The sequence below is a fragment of the Eretmochelys imbricata genome, chromosome 23 (genome assembly GCF_965152235.1).
Source record: "Eretmochelys imbricata isolate rEreImb1 chromosome 23, rEreImb1.hap1, whole genome shotgun sequence".
NCBI lineage: Eukaryota > Metazoa > Chordata > Testudines > Cheloniidae > Eretmochelys > Eretmochelys imbricata.
In genome coordinates this window covers 12,640,330-12,657,931 of record NC_135594.1, presented here as the reverse complement: position 1 = coordinate 12,657,931, position 17,602 = coordinate 12,640,330, and the positions used below count along the sequence as shown (strand labels likewise).

At 67.5% G+C, this 17,602-nt stretch overlaps 3 protein-coding genes across 5 annotated transcripts; 1 reads left to right on the top strand and 2 right to left on the bottom strand.

Annotated features, from left to right (window-relative positions):
- Window positions 1-121: 121 nt before the first annotated feature.
- On the bottom strand, window positions 122-3,690 carry LOC144279054 (uncharacterized). Of its 3 annotated transcripts, none has more exons than XM_077840492.1 (6): window positions 3,354-3,690; window positions 2,260-2,349; window positions 1,740-1,757; window positions 1,468-1,551; window positions 790-853; window positions 122-495 (listed from the first exon to the last, which is right to left on the bottom strand). In XM_077840492.1, exons 2-6 carry the CDS (start codon window positions 2,333-2,335, stop codon window positions 141-143), a joined length of 597 nt encoding a protein of 198 aa, XP_077696618.1. In that variant the 5' UTR covers window positions 2,336-2,349; window positions 3,354-3,690; the 3' UTR covers window positions 122-140. The 3 variants fall into 3 exon arrangements, with proteins under 3 accessions (XP_077696618.1, XP_077696619.1, XP_077696620.1); XM_077840493.1 differs by having other exon boundaries at window positions 122-477; XM_077840494.1 differs by lacking the exon at window positions 1,468-1,551.
- Window positions 3,691-5,296: 1,606 nt separating this feature from the next.
- On the top strand, window positions 5,297-7,520 carry IZUMO3 (IZUMO family member 3). Its single transcript, XM_077840795.1, has 7 exons — window positions 5,297-5,519; window positions 5,778-5,852; window positions 6,104-6,193; window positions 6,434-6,451; window positions 6,579-6,659; window positions 6,891-6,981; window positions 7,406-7,520. The coding sequence occupies exons 1-7, from the start codon at window positions 5,297-5,299 to the stop codon at window positions 7,434-7,436; spliced, it is 609 nt and encodes a 202-aa protein (XP_077696921.1). The 3' UTR covers window positions 7,437-7,520.
- Window positions 7,521-7,976: 456 nt separating this feature from the next.
- IZUMO2 (IZUMO family member 2) lies at window positions 7,977-10,518 on the bottom strand. The gene is made up of 7 exons (XM_077840794.1): window positions 10,290-10,518; window positions 9,908-9,982; window positions 9,457-9,543; window positions 9,286-9,306; window positions 9,014-9,094; window positions 8,600-8,723; window positions 7,977-8,019 (listed from the first exon to the last, which is right to left on the bottom strand). The coding sequence occupies exons 1-7, from the start codon at window positions 10,516-10,518 to the stop codon at window positions 7,977-7,979; spliced, it is 660 nt and encodes a 219-aa protein (XP_077696920.1).
- Window positions 10,519-17,602: the final 7,084 nt, after the last annotated feature.

The following is a 17,602-nucleotide window of genomic DNA, read 5'->3' as shown; positions in this document are numbered from 1 at the left end:
GGATACCGGAGTAGAGGGGCCCGTGGGGCTGGGGGACATGGGATACCGGAGTAGAGGGGCCCGTCAGCTGGGGATTTCAGTTGGGGGAGCAGCTCAGTCACATTCTCCAGAAAAGCCGGGATGGGAAAAGACGCCAACATTTAATGAGTCCCGTCCCCCTGCTCCATGGGGGTGCCATTCCACAAGTCCATGGGAACCCCGTCCCCTGACTCTGCGGGGGCCCTGTCCCCTTGCTCCGCGGGGGTCCCATTCCCCAAGTCTGCGGGGGCTCCATCTCCTGGCTCCATGCGGGTCCCATTCCTCAAGCCTGTGGGGGCCCCGTCCCCTTGTTCCGTGGGGGCCCCATTCCCCAAGTCTGCAGGGGCCCCGTCCCCTTGCTCCATGGGGGCCCCATTCCCCAGCTCCGCGGGGGGCTCTGTCCTGCCTGCCGCCAGCCCCTTCTCAGCCTCTGTGCCGCCCGCCAGCCTTGCTCGCCTCCTGTAACAAAGGAAGGCCCTGTCCCGGGGCCAGGGGTCTCAGGCTGGTGCCTCCCAGCCAGCCCCCTTCCCCTCCAGACAGAAGCCAGCCCCCCTTGGAGGGGAGTGGCCCCATCCCACCTCCCACAGCCAGCGAGCCCCCACCCAGACCGGAGCCAGCGCCCCCTAGAGGGGAGTGGCCCCATTCCCCACCCCCCTCTCCACCAGCCCCCAGCCTTAGGGTTGGATCAGGGCCCATCTCCAGTCCCTTTCCCCAGGACGCCTGGGTCCCACTTCCCTCTCCGCCCCCTGCCTCTGTCTGATCCCCACTCACCCCACTGCAGCTCCCAGCACCAGTCCCACCAGGCTCAGCCCCACAGCCAGGATCACAGCAGCGCCTGGGGGGAAAAAGGGGGCAGGAGTTGGGGTGCCTGGCCAGGTGTGGGGTGGGAATTGGAGGCAAAAAGGGGGTTGGGGGTCTTGAAGGGGGGCACAGGGGGTTGAAGGGTTTGGGAGGCCATGGGGGGCACTGGAGGGTAATGGAGAGGCTGGGGAGAATTCAGGGGGGTAGGGGGTGCTGAGGTTTGGGAGGTTGTGGGGGGAGTTCAGGGGGGCTGTGGGGAGATTGAACTATAAGGCTGTGGGGGGTACTAGAGGGTGAACAGGGTGTGGGGGGGGAGACTGGAAAAAGGGTTGGGGGAGTTCAGGGGGCTGTGGAGGATGCTGGGGTTCAGGGGAATTTTGGGGGTGTTGGGGTTTGGGGCTGGGGGTGTAGGGAAGGGTTGGGGCAGGGGGCTGGGGTTTTGGGGGAGCTGTGCGAGGATTTGGGGAGGTTCCAGAGTTCAGGGGAACTGTGAGGGGCATAGGGGCCTGGGGGGTGTTGGGGTTTGGGGGAGCTGCTGTGAGGGTTTGGGGGCCATGGGGAGTGCAGGGCATGGGGGGAATGTCAGGGTTCGGGGGCTGGGATGTGTGGGGGTTTGGGGTTCAGGGGGTTGGGGGTGTTGGGGGTTACCTGCGCAGACCCTCCGGTCCCTGCACCGAGCTTGGAGGCGTTGACAGCTGTCGCACTCAGACAAATCGAAGGGCTCAGGCCTGCCTGTTGGGGGGGGACCCCATTAGAGAGATGCCCCCAGAGGGCATTCCTGGGGGCCCCTCCCCAGGGCCCAGCATTGGGGGGTGGATCCAGCCCCACTTGGTGGCTGGCCCAGGGCACGAGTGGTGGGTTTGGGCTCCAGGGGCTGCAGCTGCCCACCCCCCCAGGAGGCAGCCGCCGGCCGGACTCACCACAGGACGTGCTGCACACTGCGGAGAGAGAGACACGGATCAGAGCAGGCAGAACGGCCCTGACCCCTAATCCAGCTCCCTTGTGCCCTCTGCCCCGCCCCCCACAGGATGGAACCCAGGAATCCGGAGCCAGGGAGAGAACCCAAGAGTCCTGGCTCCCAGCTTCCCTGCTCTAACCACTAGATCCCACCCTCCTCCCAGAGCGGGCAGAGAACCCAGGAGTGAGGGGCACCGGTGGAGCTGGGGGGAGTCTGGGGCCGGGCTAGCCGGGGCTGCGGGTCAGGAGTGAGGGGCACCGGCGGAGCTGGGGGGAGTCCGGGGCCGGGCTAGCCGGGGCACCGGGTTGGGACTGAGGGGCACCGGCGGAGCTGGGGGGAGCCCGGGGCCGGGCTAGCCAGGGCTGCGGGTCGGGAGTGAGGGGCACCGGTGGAGATGGGGGGAGCCCGGGGTCGGGCTAGCAGAGGCTGCGGGTCAGGAGTGAGGGGCACTGGCTTGGGCAGCGGGCGGGTGCGGCGGGTACCTTGCTGCCGGATGGCTGCAGACGCTGCTTTCAGGCGGTGGGTGAAGTTCTGCTTTTCAAGCGCTGCCTCCTTCATCAGGCGCTCTGGATCTGCAGGCAGGAGCAGGGGAGGGGAGGAGTTGGGGGTGGGGGGTGCCGGGTGTCACACGCCTTATTTGAGCCAGGGCCGGCCCCTGTGCACAGCTGGAAAGGAAGCACCGTGCTCGGCCCGGAGCTGACCCACTCCTACGAGGCCACTCGAGCGCAGGCCATGGTTAAAACTCAGGGCAATGTCGCTCCCCCCACCCCCCGTGTGTGCCGAGGCTGGGCCAACCTAGCCCCTGGGGTAGACGCAGCTAGGAGATGGCCTCTGGCGACGTCCCACAGGGAGGTGGAGTCCCTCCAGTAATGGGAACCCTCCCCCCCGTCCTGGCGGTGGGGTCTGCCCTGTGGCCCCGGGAAGGCCACTGCTGGGGCTGGGCTGGGTCATATGTTAGGGGAGAGGGAAAGAGAAGCGGGCAAAGGCAACAACGAAGCCCCCAACAGAGACCCAGGCGCGTGAGAGAACAAATCACCCAGGAGAGCTTTTAGGCACAGGGCTGTGAGGGAGGAGGCATGGGATTGTGAGCAAAGAGCCCATCTCCTGTGGTGTTCAGGGGCCACGGGACCTTCTCCCTCCCTGGCTGGTGCTCGAGTTGCAAGGGGGACAGGATGCGACTGACGAAAGGGGATCGGCCCAAAGTTACCTGACTGCACTTCCAGCACCGATTTGGTCTAATTCAGTGCTTGGGGGCAGGGCACTGGCCTGTGCTACTCAGTGGGGCGAACCGGCCAGACGATCTGACCGTTCCCGCTGGCCTTAGACTTGGGCTCAGTATCTTCTCTGATTGGCAACGGGCCACAAGACCCTGAATTTCGACTAATGGCTCAGATCAAAAAGGGCAAAAGTCCCAACTTCTGTCATCCCTTAGTTACTGCGGGGGTGTGGGGGGCTGGGAGCCAGGACTCCTGGGTTCTCTCCCCAGCTCTGGGAGGGGAAGGCAAGCCCTCAGGCCGGGGCAGACAGGGCAGGCGGAGGAGGGGCTGGGCCCCTGGCTGGCGGCCCCGGCGCTCACCCTGCCGGTTGCGGGTGATGATCTGGTCCAGGCGATAGAAGAGCTTCCCGGCTTCTCGCTCCAGGCGCTCCCGCTCTGTGGCCGTACAGAGGAGAGGTTTGCTGCCCGTCAACCCCTGCAGCACCCACCTCGTCCTGACTCAAGGGGGCGCTGTGCTGCAGGGAGCAGGGCGAGGGGGGCGCTGGGCTGCGGGGAGCGGGAGGGCCCGCAGGGGGCGCTGGGCTGCAGGGAGCGGGAGGGCCCGCAGGGGGCGCTGGGCTGCAGGGAGCGGGAGGGCCCGCAGGGGGCGCACGGGGGGCGCGGAGCGGGGGCTCAGCAGGGGGCGCCGGGCTGCGGGGAGCGGGGCGGGGGCTCAGCGGGGGCGCCGGGCTGCGGGGAGCGCGGAGCGGGGGGCGCCGGGCTGCGGGGGCGCGCAGGGGGCGCCGGGCTGCGGGGGCGGGAGGGCCCGCAGGGGGGCCCACAGGGGGCGCTGGGCTGCGGGGAGCGGGGCCCGCAGGGGGCGCACGGGGGGCGCGGAGCGGGAGCTCAGCAGGGGGCGCCGGGCTGCAGGGAGCGGGGCGGGGGGGGGGCTCAGCAGGGGGCGCACGGGGGGCGCGGAGCGGGGGGCGCCGGGCTGCGGGGGCGCGCAGGGGGCGCCGGGCTGCGGGGAAGGGGCGGAGCTAGGGGAGCCGTGAGTGGGGGGGCTCGCCACAAGCTGTTAGGGGGAAGCCGGGGGGCTCAGCAGGGGTCCCCGTGGGGAGTCGGCGGAAGGGGTCTCGGTGGGGGGCAGCGCGGGGGCGGCGGGGGGGTCCCACGCCCCGCCCCTCACCCATGATCCGGACGCCGGGGTCCCCCCCCAAGAGGAGCGCGCTGAGCCCCCCCTCCAGCCCCGCGGCCGCCCCGGGCCGCGCCGCCCCCAGCAGCAGCCGCACGTCGTAGCGGACGTGGCGGGCGGCGTCGGGCCAGCAGCGCAGGCAGGGGGCGGCGCCCGGGGCCAGCAGGGGCAGCGCCAGGAGCGCCAGCACCAGCATCGCCCCGGCAACCGCCGCGCCTGCCTCGGGCCGCGGCTGCCTCTGACGTCACTTCCGGCTCTGCCGCACGGCCTCGGCCGCCCCCTCTTCGGCGACTGACATCACTTCCTCTTCTGCCGCTGACGTCACATCCCAGGTCGCCTCGGGTCTCTCCTGGCCAAGGGGGGGCATTTTCGGTAGTGGTTTTACAAAGCCCACGCGTGCCTCAGTTTCCCCGACGTGCTCAGTGGCCGCACTTGCCCCGTCACGCTCAGGCAGCCGCCCAGGCCGCCGCTGTCCAAGCCTTTCACGGAGGCGCTGAGCTCTCCGGGCTTCGCCCTGGGCCCGCCCCCCGAGATGGGCCCCTCGCCAGTGGGTTGACGAGCGTGGGAGAGTTCGAACGACTTCTCCAGCCAGCTCCCTGGCACTGGCTTGTGTCTCAACCCGGCCCTTCCTCCTGCGGCCCCGGGGCCAGGGCTGGGGTCCGGCGCCCGCGGGAACAGGGCAACTCCTGGCGCAGGGGGGACCAAAATCCCAGGATGGTGATCAAGGTCAAGGGTCGGCAATCCTGCATCACTCCCCATTCTGCCTCAGTCCACCTCTGGGCCCCCTTTCTGCTTCCGACATCACTTCCTGTTCTGTCTCTAATCCTTTCGCAGCCCCCTTCTGCTGCAAAGATCACTTCCTGTTCTGCCTCCGACATCACTTCCTGATTGCCGTCAATTCTTCTTCAGCCCTAGCCTCTGCCTCCGACATCACTTCCTGTTCTACACCCACTCCTCATTAGATCCCACATCTGTTTGTGACATCATTTCCTGTGCTGCCACCAACTCCTTTTAACCCCTTCTTCTGCCTCTGACATCATTTTCTCCCCACCCAGGGAATACTCTGCCCCTGTGGCTCTGTGATGTTGCCTGGGTGATGAGGTCACAGCAGGGCCGGGGATCTGTGGGCATGTCCTGCTCCCTCCTGCTCCTCCTCCTCCTCCTGCTGCGCCCCTGGGGGGCGGGCGGTTGCCTGCACTGCGACCGGCCCTTCCTGCGGGGGCTGGGGGTGCTGCTGCGGGAGGTGGTACCCTCTGAGGTGCCCGACCGGGATGCCCTAATTCAGCGCCAAGTCCAGGCCTTTGAGCGCCTCTACAGCACCCACCTGCCAGAGAAACACCACCGGGTGCTGGGTGCGCGGCCCCTCCCGCTGGGGCACCTGGGCTGGGACAGCAGGGGGCTGCGGGTCAGGAGTGAGCGGCACCAGCAGAGCTGCGGGGGGCACAGGGCTGGGCTAGCAGGGGCTGCGGGTCGAGAGCGAGGGGCACCGTCAGGGCTGGGCGGGGAGCCCAGGTCCAGGCTAGCAGGGACTGTGGGTCAGGAGTGAGGGGCACCGGCGGAACTGCTGGGGGGCAGAGAGCACTCCCCCAACCCCTTGATTCCCTGTACAGATGTCCGTGGGGTGCTGGCTGTGAAAGCTGCTCTGACCAGCTGGCTGAGGGCTCTCAAGGAGACGCCTTGGAAAGGTGAGCGTGTGTGTGGGGGGGTTAGATCTGGGGGGCTGAGAGGGGCCCAGGCTGTGGGGAGGGGCAGGGCTGGAGGTTCCGGGGGGCAGGGACGCTGGGCAGGAGCCGGCAGTGGCGGGGAGGTGGGGGGCGGCAGTGGGGCTGGGGGTCTCCGGAGCTGAGGTGCACCACGTCACAGGTGCCTCCCATCTCAGCTGGTGTTGGTGTGTGTAGGGCTGGCTTCTCCCCAGAAATGTCCGTCTGTCCCCCAGGGGTTCACCTGCTGCAGCTGACGCTGGCCCAGCACCGCGACTCCCTGCGAACCCGCCTCCGAGAGACCCTGGAGAGCTTCGCTGACTTGGGTAAGTGCCCCTGGAGATGGGCTGCCCCCCCGCACTCCATGGGCCAGCCAGGGGCCCCCTGTTTCCAGCCCCATGGGATGCAAGTAGCATTGTGGGGGAGCGGGGAGATCTCAGTTCAGGGTCCCTGAGATCAGGGTAGGGCCCTCTGGGTGGGTGGAGAGTTCTGAGGGGTGTGGGGGGCAGGGAGTGCCCAATGGGAGTGGGGCTCTAACGCTGTGTCTGTCTGTGCTTCCCCCACAGCCTGCTCCGAGGACTGCAGTGAGTGTGGCCACCCCCTGCCCCTTTCCCTGCCCCTGGGGCCGGGTGGGAGCTGGCATCCCCTGGAGGGCAGGGCGGGGTCTCCCCATGGGTCCCTGACCTGGTCCCCCTCCTTTCCCCATCCCAGCGGTTACGGAGGGGCCAGTTCTCGACTGCTGGACCTGCCTTCGCATCAGCGCCCAGTGCTTCGACGGGGAGCTCTGCGGAGGTAGCTGCTGCCGGGGGTTCGGGGCGGGGGGCTGGGCAGTGGGGGCGGGCAGCAAGGGATGTGGGGTGAAGGGGGGGCTGATGGGCAGTGGGGTGAAGGGGGGGCTTAGCAGGTGGTGTGGGGTACTGGGGGTTGGGGGCTGTGGGGTGAATCAGGGGGCTGCTGGTCCATGGGATGGAGGTGTGGGGGGCTGTGGGGCATGCTCAGGGCTCATCCCCTCTCTGTCCCCAGAGGAGGACCCGCGGGACGCGGAGAGGAAGGAAATCACCCTCTATCTCTTCCTGGTCTGCCAATCTGTGCTGCTGGCCTCGGCCGCCCTGCTGTGAGTGCCCTCCCTGGACTTGGGGAGCTGGGATGGAGAGGCAGACTTGGGGGCTCAGGATGGGGGGATTGCCCTGGGTACCCCACATTCCCTGCCTCTGATGCCCAACTCCCATATTCCCCCCCTTTGCCCCCTCGGCATCCTGCCCCCATCCGCATGCACCCCAAAACCTGGGATTGCCCCCCAACTGAGGCAGATTCAGGGGGCCTCTACCCCTCAGGGCTCACCACAGATACTGAAAGTAGGGTGACCCCACCCAGCACTTGGGGGGAATCTGAATTGGGGATGGAACCCAGGAGTTCTGGTTCCCAGTCCCCCCTGCTCTAACCACTAGACCCCACTCCCCTTCCAGAGCCAGGGATAGAACCCAGGAGTCCGGGGGGGCATGGGCAGAAGGCAGACCCTAACAGCCACTCTCCCCTAGGTACTGTGTATGCTACCGACACCGCAGGTAGCTGGAGAACAGGGCCTGGGCCAGACGGGGCAGGTGGTTGGAGTGCTAGCCAGGTGAGGGATTGAGAAAGGGGCAGCGGGATCCGGACCCCCCAGCCCAGCTGGGGAGGAAGGTGGGGGCAGCAGGACCCAACCCCTCACCCCCCTGGGCATGCCAGGCCCCATGGCTTCCCCCGTGTAAGCCTGGAAATAAAATACTCGTGTCGTTTGTACATAGAGTCCTCACTGGGACTGGGGTCTAGTGGTTAAAGCAGGGTGGCTAGGAGCCAGGACTCCTGGCTCCTCTCTCCGGCTCTGTGAGGGGAGTGGGGTCTAGTGGCTGGGGGGGCTGGGAGCCAGGACTCAAAACCTTGTTGTCTGTGTTTAATTTCCAGCTGGAGTGGAGCGGGGGGTGGGAGGGGATCTGCGATCTGGGGGGCTGGGGGCTGACAGCCGGAGCTAGCGCCCCTGTCTATGATCTCCACCATGGCGGCTCCAGCGTCTGTCCAGCCCCGTCCCCAGCCTGCTGCTGGGACGGGGGGTGTGTGTGGGGAATGTGGGTCCTACTGCCTGAGGGACTGCTGGTTCCTCCAGTAGGTGACAGCCCTGGGGGGTGAGAGACAGAGTCAGACGGGCCTGGACAGCGACCCAATGCTTGCGGGAGATGCGGCCGGCTCTGGGGGAGGGTTGCGGGGGATGCGGCCGGCTCGGGGGGGCAAAGGGGGATGCTGCCGGCTCAGGGGGTGGATTGCAGGCGGCTCTGGGGGAGTACGGGGGATGTGGCCGGCTCTGGGGGGCGTCATGGGGGATGTGGCCAGATTTTGGGGAGGGGGGGGGCGCACGGGGTATGCAGGTGGCTCTGGGGGCAAAGGGGGAGGTGGCTGGCCGGCTCTGGGGGAAGGGGCAGGGGATGTGGCTGGCTCTGGGGGAGGGCGCAGGGGATGCAGGCGGCTCTGGGGGGCAAAGGGGGATGCGGCTGGATCTGGCGGGTGGCGCAAGGGATGTGGCTGGCTCTGGGGGGCAGAGGGTGATGCGGCCGGCCGGCTCTGGGGGGGGGTGCAGGGGGGTTGCGGCCGGCCAGCTGGTTCGGGGTGGGGGGCACGGGGGATGCGGCCGGCCGGCTCAGGGAGGTCTCGGGGATGCGGCTGGCTCTGGTGCGGGGGAGGAGGGTTCCTCTCACACTCACGCGACGCTCAGCGCCAGGAAGAGCAGGGCACCCATGCACAGCACCACGGAGACACCGGTCCGGGCGATGGCTGGGCCGGGGGCTGGGGGCCAGTACCGGAGGGAGAGCCGGGCCTGGGAGTCCACTGTGTTGGGGAGGGGAGTTAGCAGCTGACAGAGCTGAAGGCCCCTCCCAAGTACCCCCCCCCCGCATGCCTGCTGTCTGCGTCCCCCAGCGCTGACCCAGTCACGACACCCGCCCGACTTGGGTGCCTGCCCCTCCCTGACCCTGCACCCCATGGCCCTGCGTGAGCCCCCATGCCCCCCCTCCCCGACCCTGCAATCCATGGCCCGCTGGATGTCATGCTCATCTGCCCATGGCCCCCCCGACCTCTCCCTGCCCCCCCATCCCTCTACCCCCTGACACCCCCCCTACCAAGACAGTGGTGCTGCTTCAAACACACGGCTTTGGCCTTCCTGCAATGGGTGCAGTCGAAGACGTCATAGTAGAGCCAGCCTGGGAAGGGGGAAAAAGTGAAACCCCCGGGCAGGCCCCCAGCCAGCCCCCGCCCCCCACTGACACCTGCCCCATTCCCTGCCCCCCCTGAGCCAGCCAGTTCCTCCCCCTGGGGCCGGATCGGGGTGGTCCCCCCCCGGGGGACAGGCTCCCTGCCCCGTTCCCTGACCAGCGATGGAAAGTTGACTTACCACAGGTTTTGGGGTTACAAGCTGGGGAGAGACAGAGAGAGAAACCGATCATAGCCCCAGACTGTGACTGAAGGGCCCCGCAGAACCAGGGGATTTGGGGGGGGGGCGGGAACTGGAGGAAGGGGGAGGGGCCCAGGGCAGAGGGACAGAGCCTCCCCCAGGAGCTGGTACCTTTTGCCTGATGCTCCTTCAGAGCCGATTTCAGCTCCATGGTCGTTCTGCGCCTGTAAGCGACCAGCGCGTCCAGCAGGGCCTGGTCTGGGGACAGATGGGGGAGTGACTCTGGTGGTGGGGGGGCGCTGTGGGGAGCGGGGGGGGGTGTGCTGGCTCTGAGGGGACGCTCCCAGCTATCCCAGCCTTGCCTGTCTCAGCAGGGGGCAGTGTGGGGTGCTGGGGGCGCGGGGCTAGTGGGGTGCAGGGCTGTGGGGTGCTGGGGGCGTGGGGCACTGTGGGGGGCGTGGGGCTGTGGGCCTCTGTGGGGTGCTGAGGTCACAGAGCTGTGTGTTGCTGTGGGGTGCGGGACTGTGGGGTTCTGTGGGGCTTGGCACTGTGAGGCACTGGTGGTGCTGTGGGGTGCAGGACTGTGGGGTGCTGGTGGCACTGTAGGGCGCGGGGCTGTCACCTGTTAGGGCGCTTCGTTCCAGGCCAGCTGCCGTCAGCCTCACGCGGTGGATCAGGGCGTTGATGCTGCTCAAAGCTGAGGGGGAGAAAACATCGGAGTGGGGAGCCTGCCCCTCATCCTGCCCCCTGCAGCACAGCGCCCCCTAGCGCTGCCCTGGGGCCAGCCCTGACTGCCAGGGCAGAGTGGGTGTGTGTGTGAGGGGGTGTTGGGTACAGAGGGGAGAGTGGAGCGTTGGTGGATTCAACCTCATCCCTTCTGCCCTATGACTCCCCCTATCCTTGCAGAGTCCTTCCCCAGACCGTGCCCGCTAGATACCCGTGGGCTGTGGCCCCTGGATACCCCTAGTCGTGCCCCCTGGAGGTCTCTGGGCTGTGCCCCATACCAGCCGTGCCCGCAAACTGGCTGGTGGCATAGTGGCGGAAGAAGCCGCCCTCCATGCCGCGCAGCAGGGCCTGGGCCCTCGCCTGCAGGCGGCTGTCGCGGATCTGCCGGGGCACCAGGCTGGTGCGGAGCGATTCCAGGGTGCTGCGGATCTGCCGGTCGCACTGCAGGCAGCCCCCGGCACCCACCGCCAGCCAGGCCCCCAGCATGAGGACAGCCAGGAGCACCATGGCGCAGCCCGGTGTGACAAGTTCTGCCCGTTCTCATCCCTAATGCGCCGGGCACCAGGGAGAATCCTCGGGGTGAGAGTGACATCACAATGCAGCGTGGGATTGTGGGTATGGTGTGGGCAGAGGCGTGTGTGGGTACAGCATCACGCTGGGCACTACCCAGACACAGAGTCCGAAATTGGGGCCCTGTCGGGCCGGGCACTACCCAGACACAGAGTCGCCAAGATTGGGGCCCTGTCGCGCCGGGCGCTGCCCTGGACACACACAAAGCAATGATCGCTCAGTCTAACTGGACAACGGGTGGGAGGGAGCTTATAATGTAGCCCCAGTTTTGCCATGGCGCCCCTGAGCCTGGCAGCAGGGTGTGTCCCCTCTTGGTGGCATGGGAAGACCCCAGGCCTGAGGGTCGCTATCGCAGGCCAACACTAACGGGTTCCCTCCCGATGCTGGGGATCGAGCGTGAGCGACAGCAGGGGGCTGTGTGGGTGGTGTGGGTGGCACAGAGTGGCTGGGCCGGGAGTGCGGGGGGTGCCAGGCCGGCTCCTCCTGCCAGCCAAATCCACTGAATCCCCAGGCTTGGTGCTTGGCTCCGGAGGGCTCGGTCTCCCGCGGCCCAGCAGCTGGTGCTGTGTCATTGCAGGCAGGTCTGTGTCGGCGGGCGGAGGAACCACCCCTGCCTGGCAGCAGCCAGCTCCAGCCCCTGGGCAGCTCGTGCCACAAGAGGTCAGGGCAACCTAGAGCTGCCAGGCTGGGCAGTGAGGGTGAGCGAGCCGGCCCAGGGGGCTGGGCAGTAGGGGGTGAGTGAGCCGGCCTGGTGAGGGTGAGCCTGGCAGCTGCTTGGGACCTCTGCAGGGGTGGGCCCAGGCACAGAGAGGCTGAGATTGGGGTCCTGTTCCCAGCTGTGGGAGGGGAGTGGTGTCTAGTGGTTAGAGTGGGGGTGGTTGGGGGGCTGGGAGCCAGGACTCCTGGGTTCTATCCTCCAGCTCTGGGAGGGGAGTGAGGGATAGTGGTTGGCGTACGTGGAGCTGGGAACCAGGACTCCTGGGTTCTCTCCCTGTCTCTGGGAGGGAAGCGGTGACTGGTGGTTGGGGGGAGGGGCTAGGAGCCAAGACTCCTGGGTTCTCTCCCTGGCTCTGATAGGGGAGTGGGGTTTAGTGGTTGGAGGGGGAGGGGGAGTGGGGGTAGGAGCTAGGACTCCTGGGTTCTCTCCCTGGCTCTGGGAGGGGAGGGGGGTCTATTGGGTAGAGCAGGGGGGGCTGAGAGCTAGGACTCCTGGGTTCCGCACCTGCAGTGGGAAGGGGCACTTTGCTGGCCCAATGACTATCTGCCCCCACACTCTGGGTCCCAGACAATGGGCCCCATTGATCCCACCATTCCCCTTCCCCCCCAGCTTCACACAAAGCGCCCCATTCAGCTTCCATTCGCACCACCCCTCTCTGCCTGTCCCCTCTGCCGATTGGCCATAGTCCTTGCCACTCACTGTCACCTCCCGCCCATGCTATAGGGGGCGTGGTCTGCGTTCCCCACTTACCTATCCCATGGCTGCTGTGGGTTCCCATTCCCCTGCCATTGGTGGGCTGCCTCAGGAGTGGGCGGGGCCAGCGCACCGGGACACCTCCCCCCAGCCTGGGGCAGCTCAGTAGCTCCTTGGCCGCTGGACCAGCAGCACCTGGGCTCATGTGGGGGGGTCGGGGGGCCTGGCTTTTCCCCTTCCCCCGCTGTCCCGGGGGGCACCCGGCTGGCGGGTGGGGGGCTTGGGCCTGGATGCTTCCAAAAATGCAATAATCTAATTGCATACATTTACATAAATTTGCATAATCACCCGGCTGCCTCTCCGGGCCAGTGAGCACAGCTCGGCCTTGTCAATAGCCCGTGAGAGCTGCGCCCCCTCCGCGGCCAACACCTCCCCGGCCCGGACACCTTCCTCCGGCCCTGCTCAGGTAACCCCAGCGCAGGCGGGCGCCGGATCCGACTTGGGGGGCCCGTTATCCGCAGCAGGGGGCCAGCCCAGGGGTCCCGTTATCTGCAGCATGGGGCTGGCCCAGGGGTCTCGTTATCTGCAGCAGGGAGCTGGCCCAGAGGTCCCGTTATCCGCAGCGTGTTGCCAGCCCAGGGGTCCCGTTATCTGGTCCCAGGGGTCCCGTTATCCGCAGCAGGGGGCTGGCCCGGGGTTCCCGTTATCTGGCCTCCGAGATCCCGTTATCTGCAGCAGGGAGCCAGGCCGGGCGTCCTGTTATCCGCAGCGGCGGGTCCCATTATCCGGCCCCAGGGGCCCCCATATGCTCAGCAGGATGCCAGCCTGGGGTCCCCTTGTCCGAGCCCGGGGGCCAGCCTGGGGCAAGGCCGAATTCGGTTTGTTTCTTTGCAGAGGGGCTGTGCAGTGACATGACACGATTCCCTTTCCCGGGCGGGCGCGATCCTCTGCCGAAGCGGGGCGGGTGGGGTGGGGAACGAAACCCCGCTCTCCGGCGGGTCGGTGTCTTGCTCGCACGCCCGGGGCAAAGAGCCTGCCATCTGGAGCCATTCGGGGGAGAGGAACCAGGCCGGGCGGGAGCCTTGAGCCCCCAAAGCGGGGTCTGTTCGGGGCGAGAGGGGCTGGAATTTCCCCCTGGCGCACGCTGGCCAAAGCGGCTCGGAACCGGGCACGACGCTCCCCCGGCGCGGCCGCTGGGGAAGGCTTTTTGGTGCCGCTCCGCTGGGGGGACTGAGGCAGGTTTGCGCCGCTGGGGAACAGACGCCCCTACGCTTCGCTTTCCATCGGAGCAAAGTCCGGGATGCGGCAGCTCTGCCCCCTCGCCGCCTGCTGAGCAACGCTGGCGACTGGCAAGACCTCGGTCCTTGTCTCGCTGGGCCCCGGACGGGGGCTGGTTTCTAGCGGCGGCGGGTGTCCGGAGGTTTACGTGTGAGCCGAGCTCTCGCCGGTATTTTGTGTGGCTTTGGATACCCGCGTTGCTGGCTCACGGCAGCCTAGCCCAGCCCAGCTGAGCTGGACGGGGGCCTGTTATCCTGCGCTAAAAGTGCTGGCGGGGGGTCTAGCTGCTGGAATAGCCCCGACCCCCGGGGTACGGCCCCTTTTGTACCGGGAGAGAAGTCCCCACGGTTCTCGATCTTGCAGGACACTTTCCTAGAACAGGCCCCGCTCCGCCCGCAGAACTGCCCGGCACCCTAGCGAGAGTTGCACCGGAGCGAATTCGCGCCCTGCCCCGGTTTGCCGGCACCAGTCGGCGCCGAGGCCAGGCCTGGCTCGCTGCAGCCGTAAGCACCGGGTTAGGCTCTGAGCCCGCCGTGGGGACGGGAATCGTCGCCAGCCGCTGATTTCGAACTGCCCCCGTCCGGTGGAAAGGGAGGAGGGTGGGGATGGGAGGGTCCCCGGCACCGGGGCGTCTGGGCGCCGGGCCTGGCCGGCTGTATTTATATCCCAGTGCTGAGAATCTGGGCCGGCTCCTTTTACACCCAAAATAGGCGGCCGGCCCCTGGGTTCTTGGCAGGAGCTGCGAGCCCGAGGGGGAGGCTGCCAGACCAATTAGCTGGCGCGTCGGGATCGGGGAGGCTGCGGGGGGGGGGGGGGGGGGGGGGGCGAGATGGGCGGGCACCTGCGGGGCCGGCCTGGCGTGATCGCCCCCCCTTCCCGCTGCCTCTTCAGTGACAGTGCAGGGTTGGGGGGAAGGAAGGGAGAGGAGGGGCCGCCAGGCATTCTAGGACCGGGCCTTTCCTTCGGGGACTTTGATCTTTCAGATTGGCCGGGGACGGGGACTGGGTTGTGGGGATGTTTCCCTCTGAGTTAGTCCCACGGCTCTAACCACTAGCCCCCACTCCCCTCCCAGAGTTGGGGAGAGAACCCAGGAGTCCTGGCTGCCAGCCCCACCCCTCTCTAAACACTAGCCCCCACTCCCCTTCCAGAGCTGGGGACAGAACCCAGGCGCCCTGGCTCCCAGCCCCCCCTCTAACCACTAGCCCCCACTCCCCTCCCAGAGCTGCGGAGAGAACCCAGGAGTCCTGGCTGCCAGCCCCACCCCTCTCTAAACACTAGCCTGCACTCCCCTCCCAGAGCTGGGGAGAGAACCCAGGAGTCCTGGCTGCGAGCCCCACCCCTCTCTAAACAGGAGACCCCACTCCTCTCCCAGAGCTGGGGAGAGAACCCAGGCGTCCTGGCACCCAGCCCCCCCCTACTCTAACCAGTAGACCACGCTCCCCTTCCAGAGCTGGGCACCTCCATCAACCCCCACAGGCAATAACTGCCCGTGTAGAGGGAGGCCTAGGACAGGACAGGGAGATGGATTCCCCCCCCCCCCGCCAGGCCCATCTACCGGGGTATCCAGCCCCCTTCCTGCCCACCGGCACATCTCCCCTGGCTTTGGCAGGCTCCCTGCCTGGTGCCCGCTGAGCTGTGTGGGTGGGGACGCTCGGCCAGATGCTTCATGAGGGGACGGGGGGGGGGGCAGCAGGGGGAGGATGCAGCCTGGCCTGTGGGTCTCAGAGGCATTCCTGGCATTCCACAGCACAGACCACAATTATGCTGAGAGCACCCTCCCCTCACCCCTGGCGCGATGGGCCTGGCTCAGAGCCCTGTCCTTGCCAGAGCCAGGGAGAGAACCCAGGAGTCCTGGCTCCCAGCCCTGCTGCTCTAACCACTACACCCCACTCCTGTCCCAGAGCTGGGGAGAGAACCAGTCATGATGGCCAAAACCTGCTTGTGTGTCTCCTAGAGATTATTCCCCTCTGGGCTATTGGGGCCAGCCCTGGCTGCCGGGGGAGAGCGCCCCCTGCTGAACCCTCCCCCCCGCTCCCTGCAGTCCAGCGCCCCCTAGCGCCGCCCTGGGGCATCAGGGCCAGCCCTGCCTGCCTGGGGAGAGCGCCCCCTGCTGATCCATCCCCGGGGCAGTCCAGTGGGTCTAGCCGTGTCGTCTCTCCTCCATGTGCTGACCTGGCCAGAACCCGCTTCGCCAGCTTCCCCACTTGGCAGCAGCGCAGTGGCAGGGGGTTCCCCAGGTGTTGCAGGCACCTCGGGGCCTCTGGCTCCTCCCCGGCACGCCCAGCAATGCCCGCTCAGTGTGCTGATTGATGAGCTAATTAACAGGCCGGCTGGGCACAGCTGGCAGGAGAGTGGGGGCTGGACCAGGTTCCGGTCCTTCCCTGGGCCAGGGTGTCAGCTGGGACGGCTGGAACGCAGCCGATCACTGGGGTCAGGGTTCTCTCCCCGGCTCTGGGAGGGGAGTGGGATCTAGCGGTTAGATCGGGGGGTTGGGAGCCAGGACACCTGGGTTCTCTCCCAGCCCTGGGCGGATGCGGTTGGAGCAGGTGACTCTGGAATTTGCACCCTGCCCTGCTGAGCTGCCAGATCCACCTGCCTTGGGTCTGGGCCAAAGGGTGTGAGGGGGTGTTCACACCTGCCTCTTCGCTCCTTGTTAGGGAATGAACAGAGCTGAGCCCTGCCCTGCCCTGCCCTGCGGGCGGGCGGGACACCAGCCGAGACACAAAGTATTGGCACGTCCATGCAGCGGTGCAAGTGACCCCCCCCCCCCCAGCGCTGCCAGTGCCCCTCACTCCCGACCCGCAGCCCCTGCTAGCCCCGCCCTGGGCCCCCACCCCAGCTCTGCCGGTGCCCCTCACTCCCGACCCGCAGCCCCCTGCTAGCCCCGCCCTGGGCCCCCCCCCCACAGCTCTGCCGGTGCCCCTCACTCCCGACCCACAGCCCCCTGCTAGCCCCCCCCCACAGCTCTGCCGGTGCCCCTCATTCCCGACCCGCAGACCGCTGCTAGCCCCGCCCTGGGCCCCCCCGCACAGCTCTGCCGGTGCCCCTCACTCCCGACCTGCAGCCCGCTGCTAGCCCCGCCCTGGGGCCCCCCCGCAGCTGGATTTTCAGTTTCTGGTGGTGATGGGCTCTGAATCAGTCAGGTGTGTTCAGGACTCACACTAGCAGCCAGGGACTCCTGAGTTTTCTCCCAGCTCTGGGAGGGGGGTGGGGTCTCGCGGTTAGAGTGTGTGGGGGGGCCTGGGTTCTCTCCCCCCACACTGGGAGAGGGGTGGGATCTTGTGGCTCAGAGCGGGGGCGGGGCTGGGTCTCTCCCCTCCCCAGTGCCAGGAGCTTCCCCATGCCAGCCTCTGGGGTTGGCAGTTCCCTCCTGTCTCCTCCCTGCCTCAGTGACGCGGCCTGGCGGCTCCACCGGGCGCTGCTGTCTGAGAAGCCGGGATTGACCCTTGCACAGGCCGGGCCAGGTGAGGGGCACACCCGGGGATTGGGGGTGGATTCGAGGCTGGTTGGTGCTCGCAGGTCCCCCCATCTGGGGCAGGGGGTGGCTGGGGTGAACCCCCCCCCAGCTGAAGGGCAGGTTTCAGGGGTTGGAGCCAGGGCCCGCCACCACCCCCTCCCCCTCCTGTGTGCATCCAACAAGAGTGAAACACCTTTGGGGAGAGGCAGGCTGGGGCTTGTCCTGCCGGGGGCGGGGGGGGGAGCAGGATTCTTCTGGCTGCAGGAATGGGGAAATGCAGCTCTGTCCCCACCCGCAGCTGCCCCTGCTGCCCCCCCCCGTGAAACAACTGAGGGACAGGAGAAGTGGCAGAGCCGGGAGAGAGCCCAGCAGCCCCCGCCCTGCTCTGAGCACCAGCCCCCATCTCCCTCCTGGAGCTGGGGATAGAACCCAGGAGTCCTGGCTCCCAGCCCCACCTCCCATTCTAACCACTAGACTCTACCCCCCTCCCGGAGTCAGGGATAGAACCCAGGAGTCCTGGCTCCCAGCCCCCCTCCCATTCTAACCACTAGACCCCACCCCCCTCCTGGAGCCGGGGATAGAACCCAGGAGTCCTGGCTCCCAGCCCCCCTCCCATTCTAACCACTAGACCCCACCCCCCTCCTGGAGCCAGGGATAGACCCCAGGAGTCTTGATTCAGCCCCCGCTCACCCCATAGCTCTGCTGATGCCCCTCAGTCCCGACCTGCAGCCCCCTGCTAGCCCAGCCCTGGGCTCCCCCCACTCCAGAGCTACTCAAGCTCAATAACAACCCAGCGTACACAGCCCCAGTCATCCCGAGAGACCCTACAATAACAAACCCTGCGTCTATGCCCCCCAGTGCTCCCCAGAATCCCG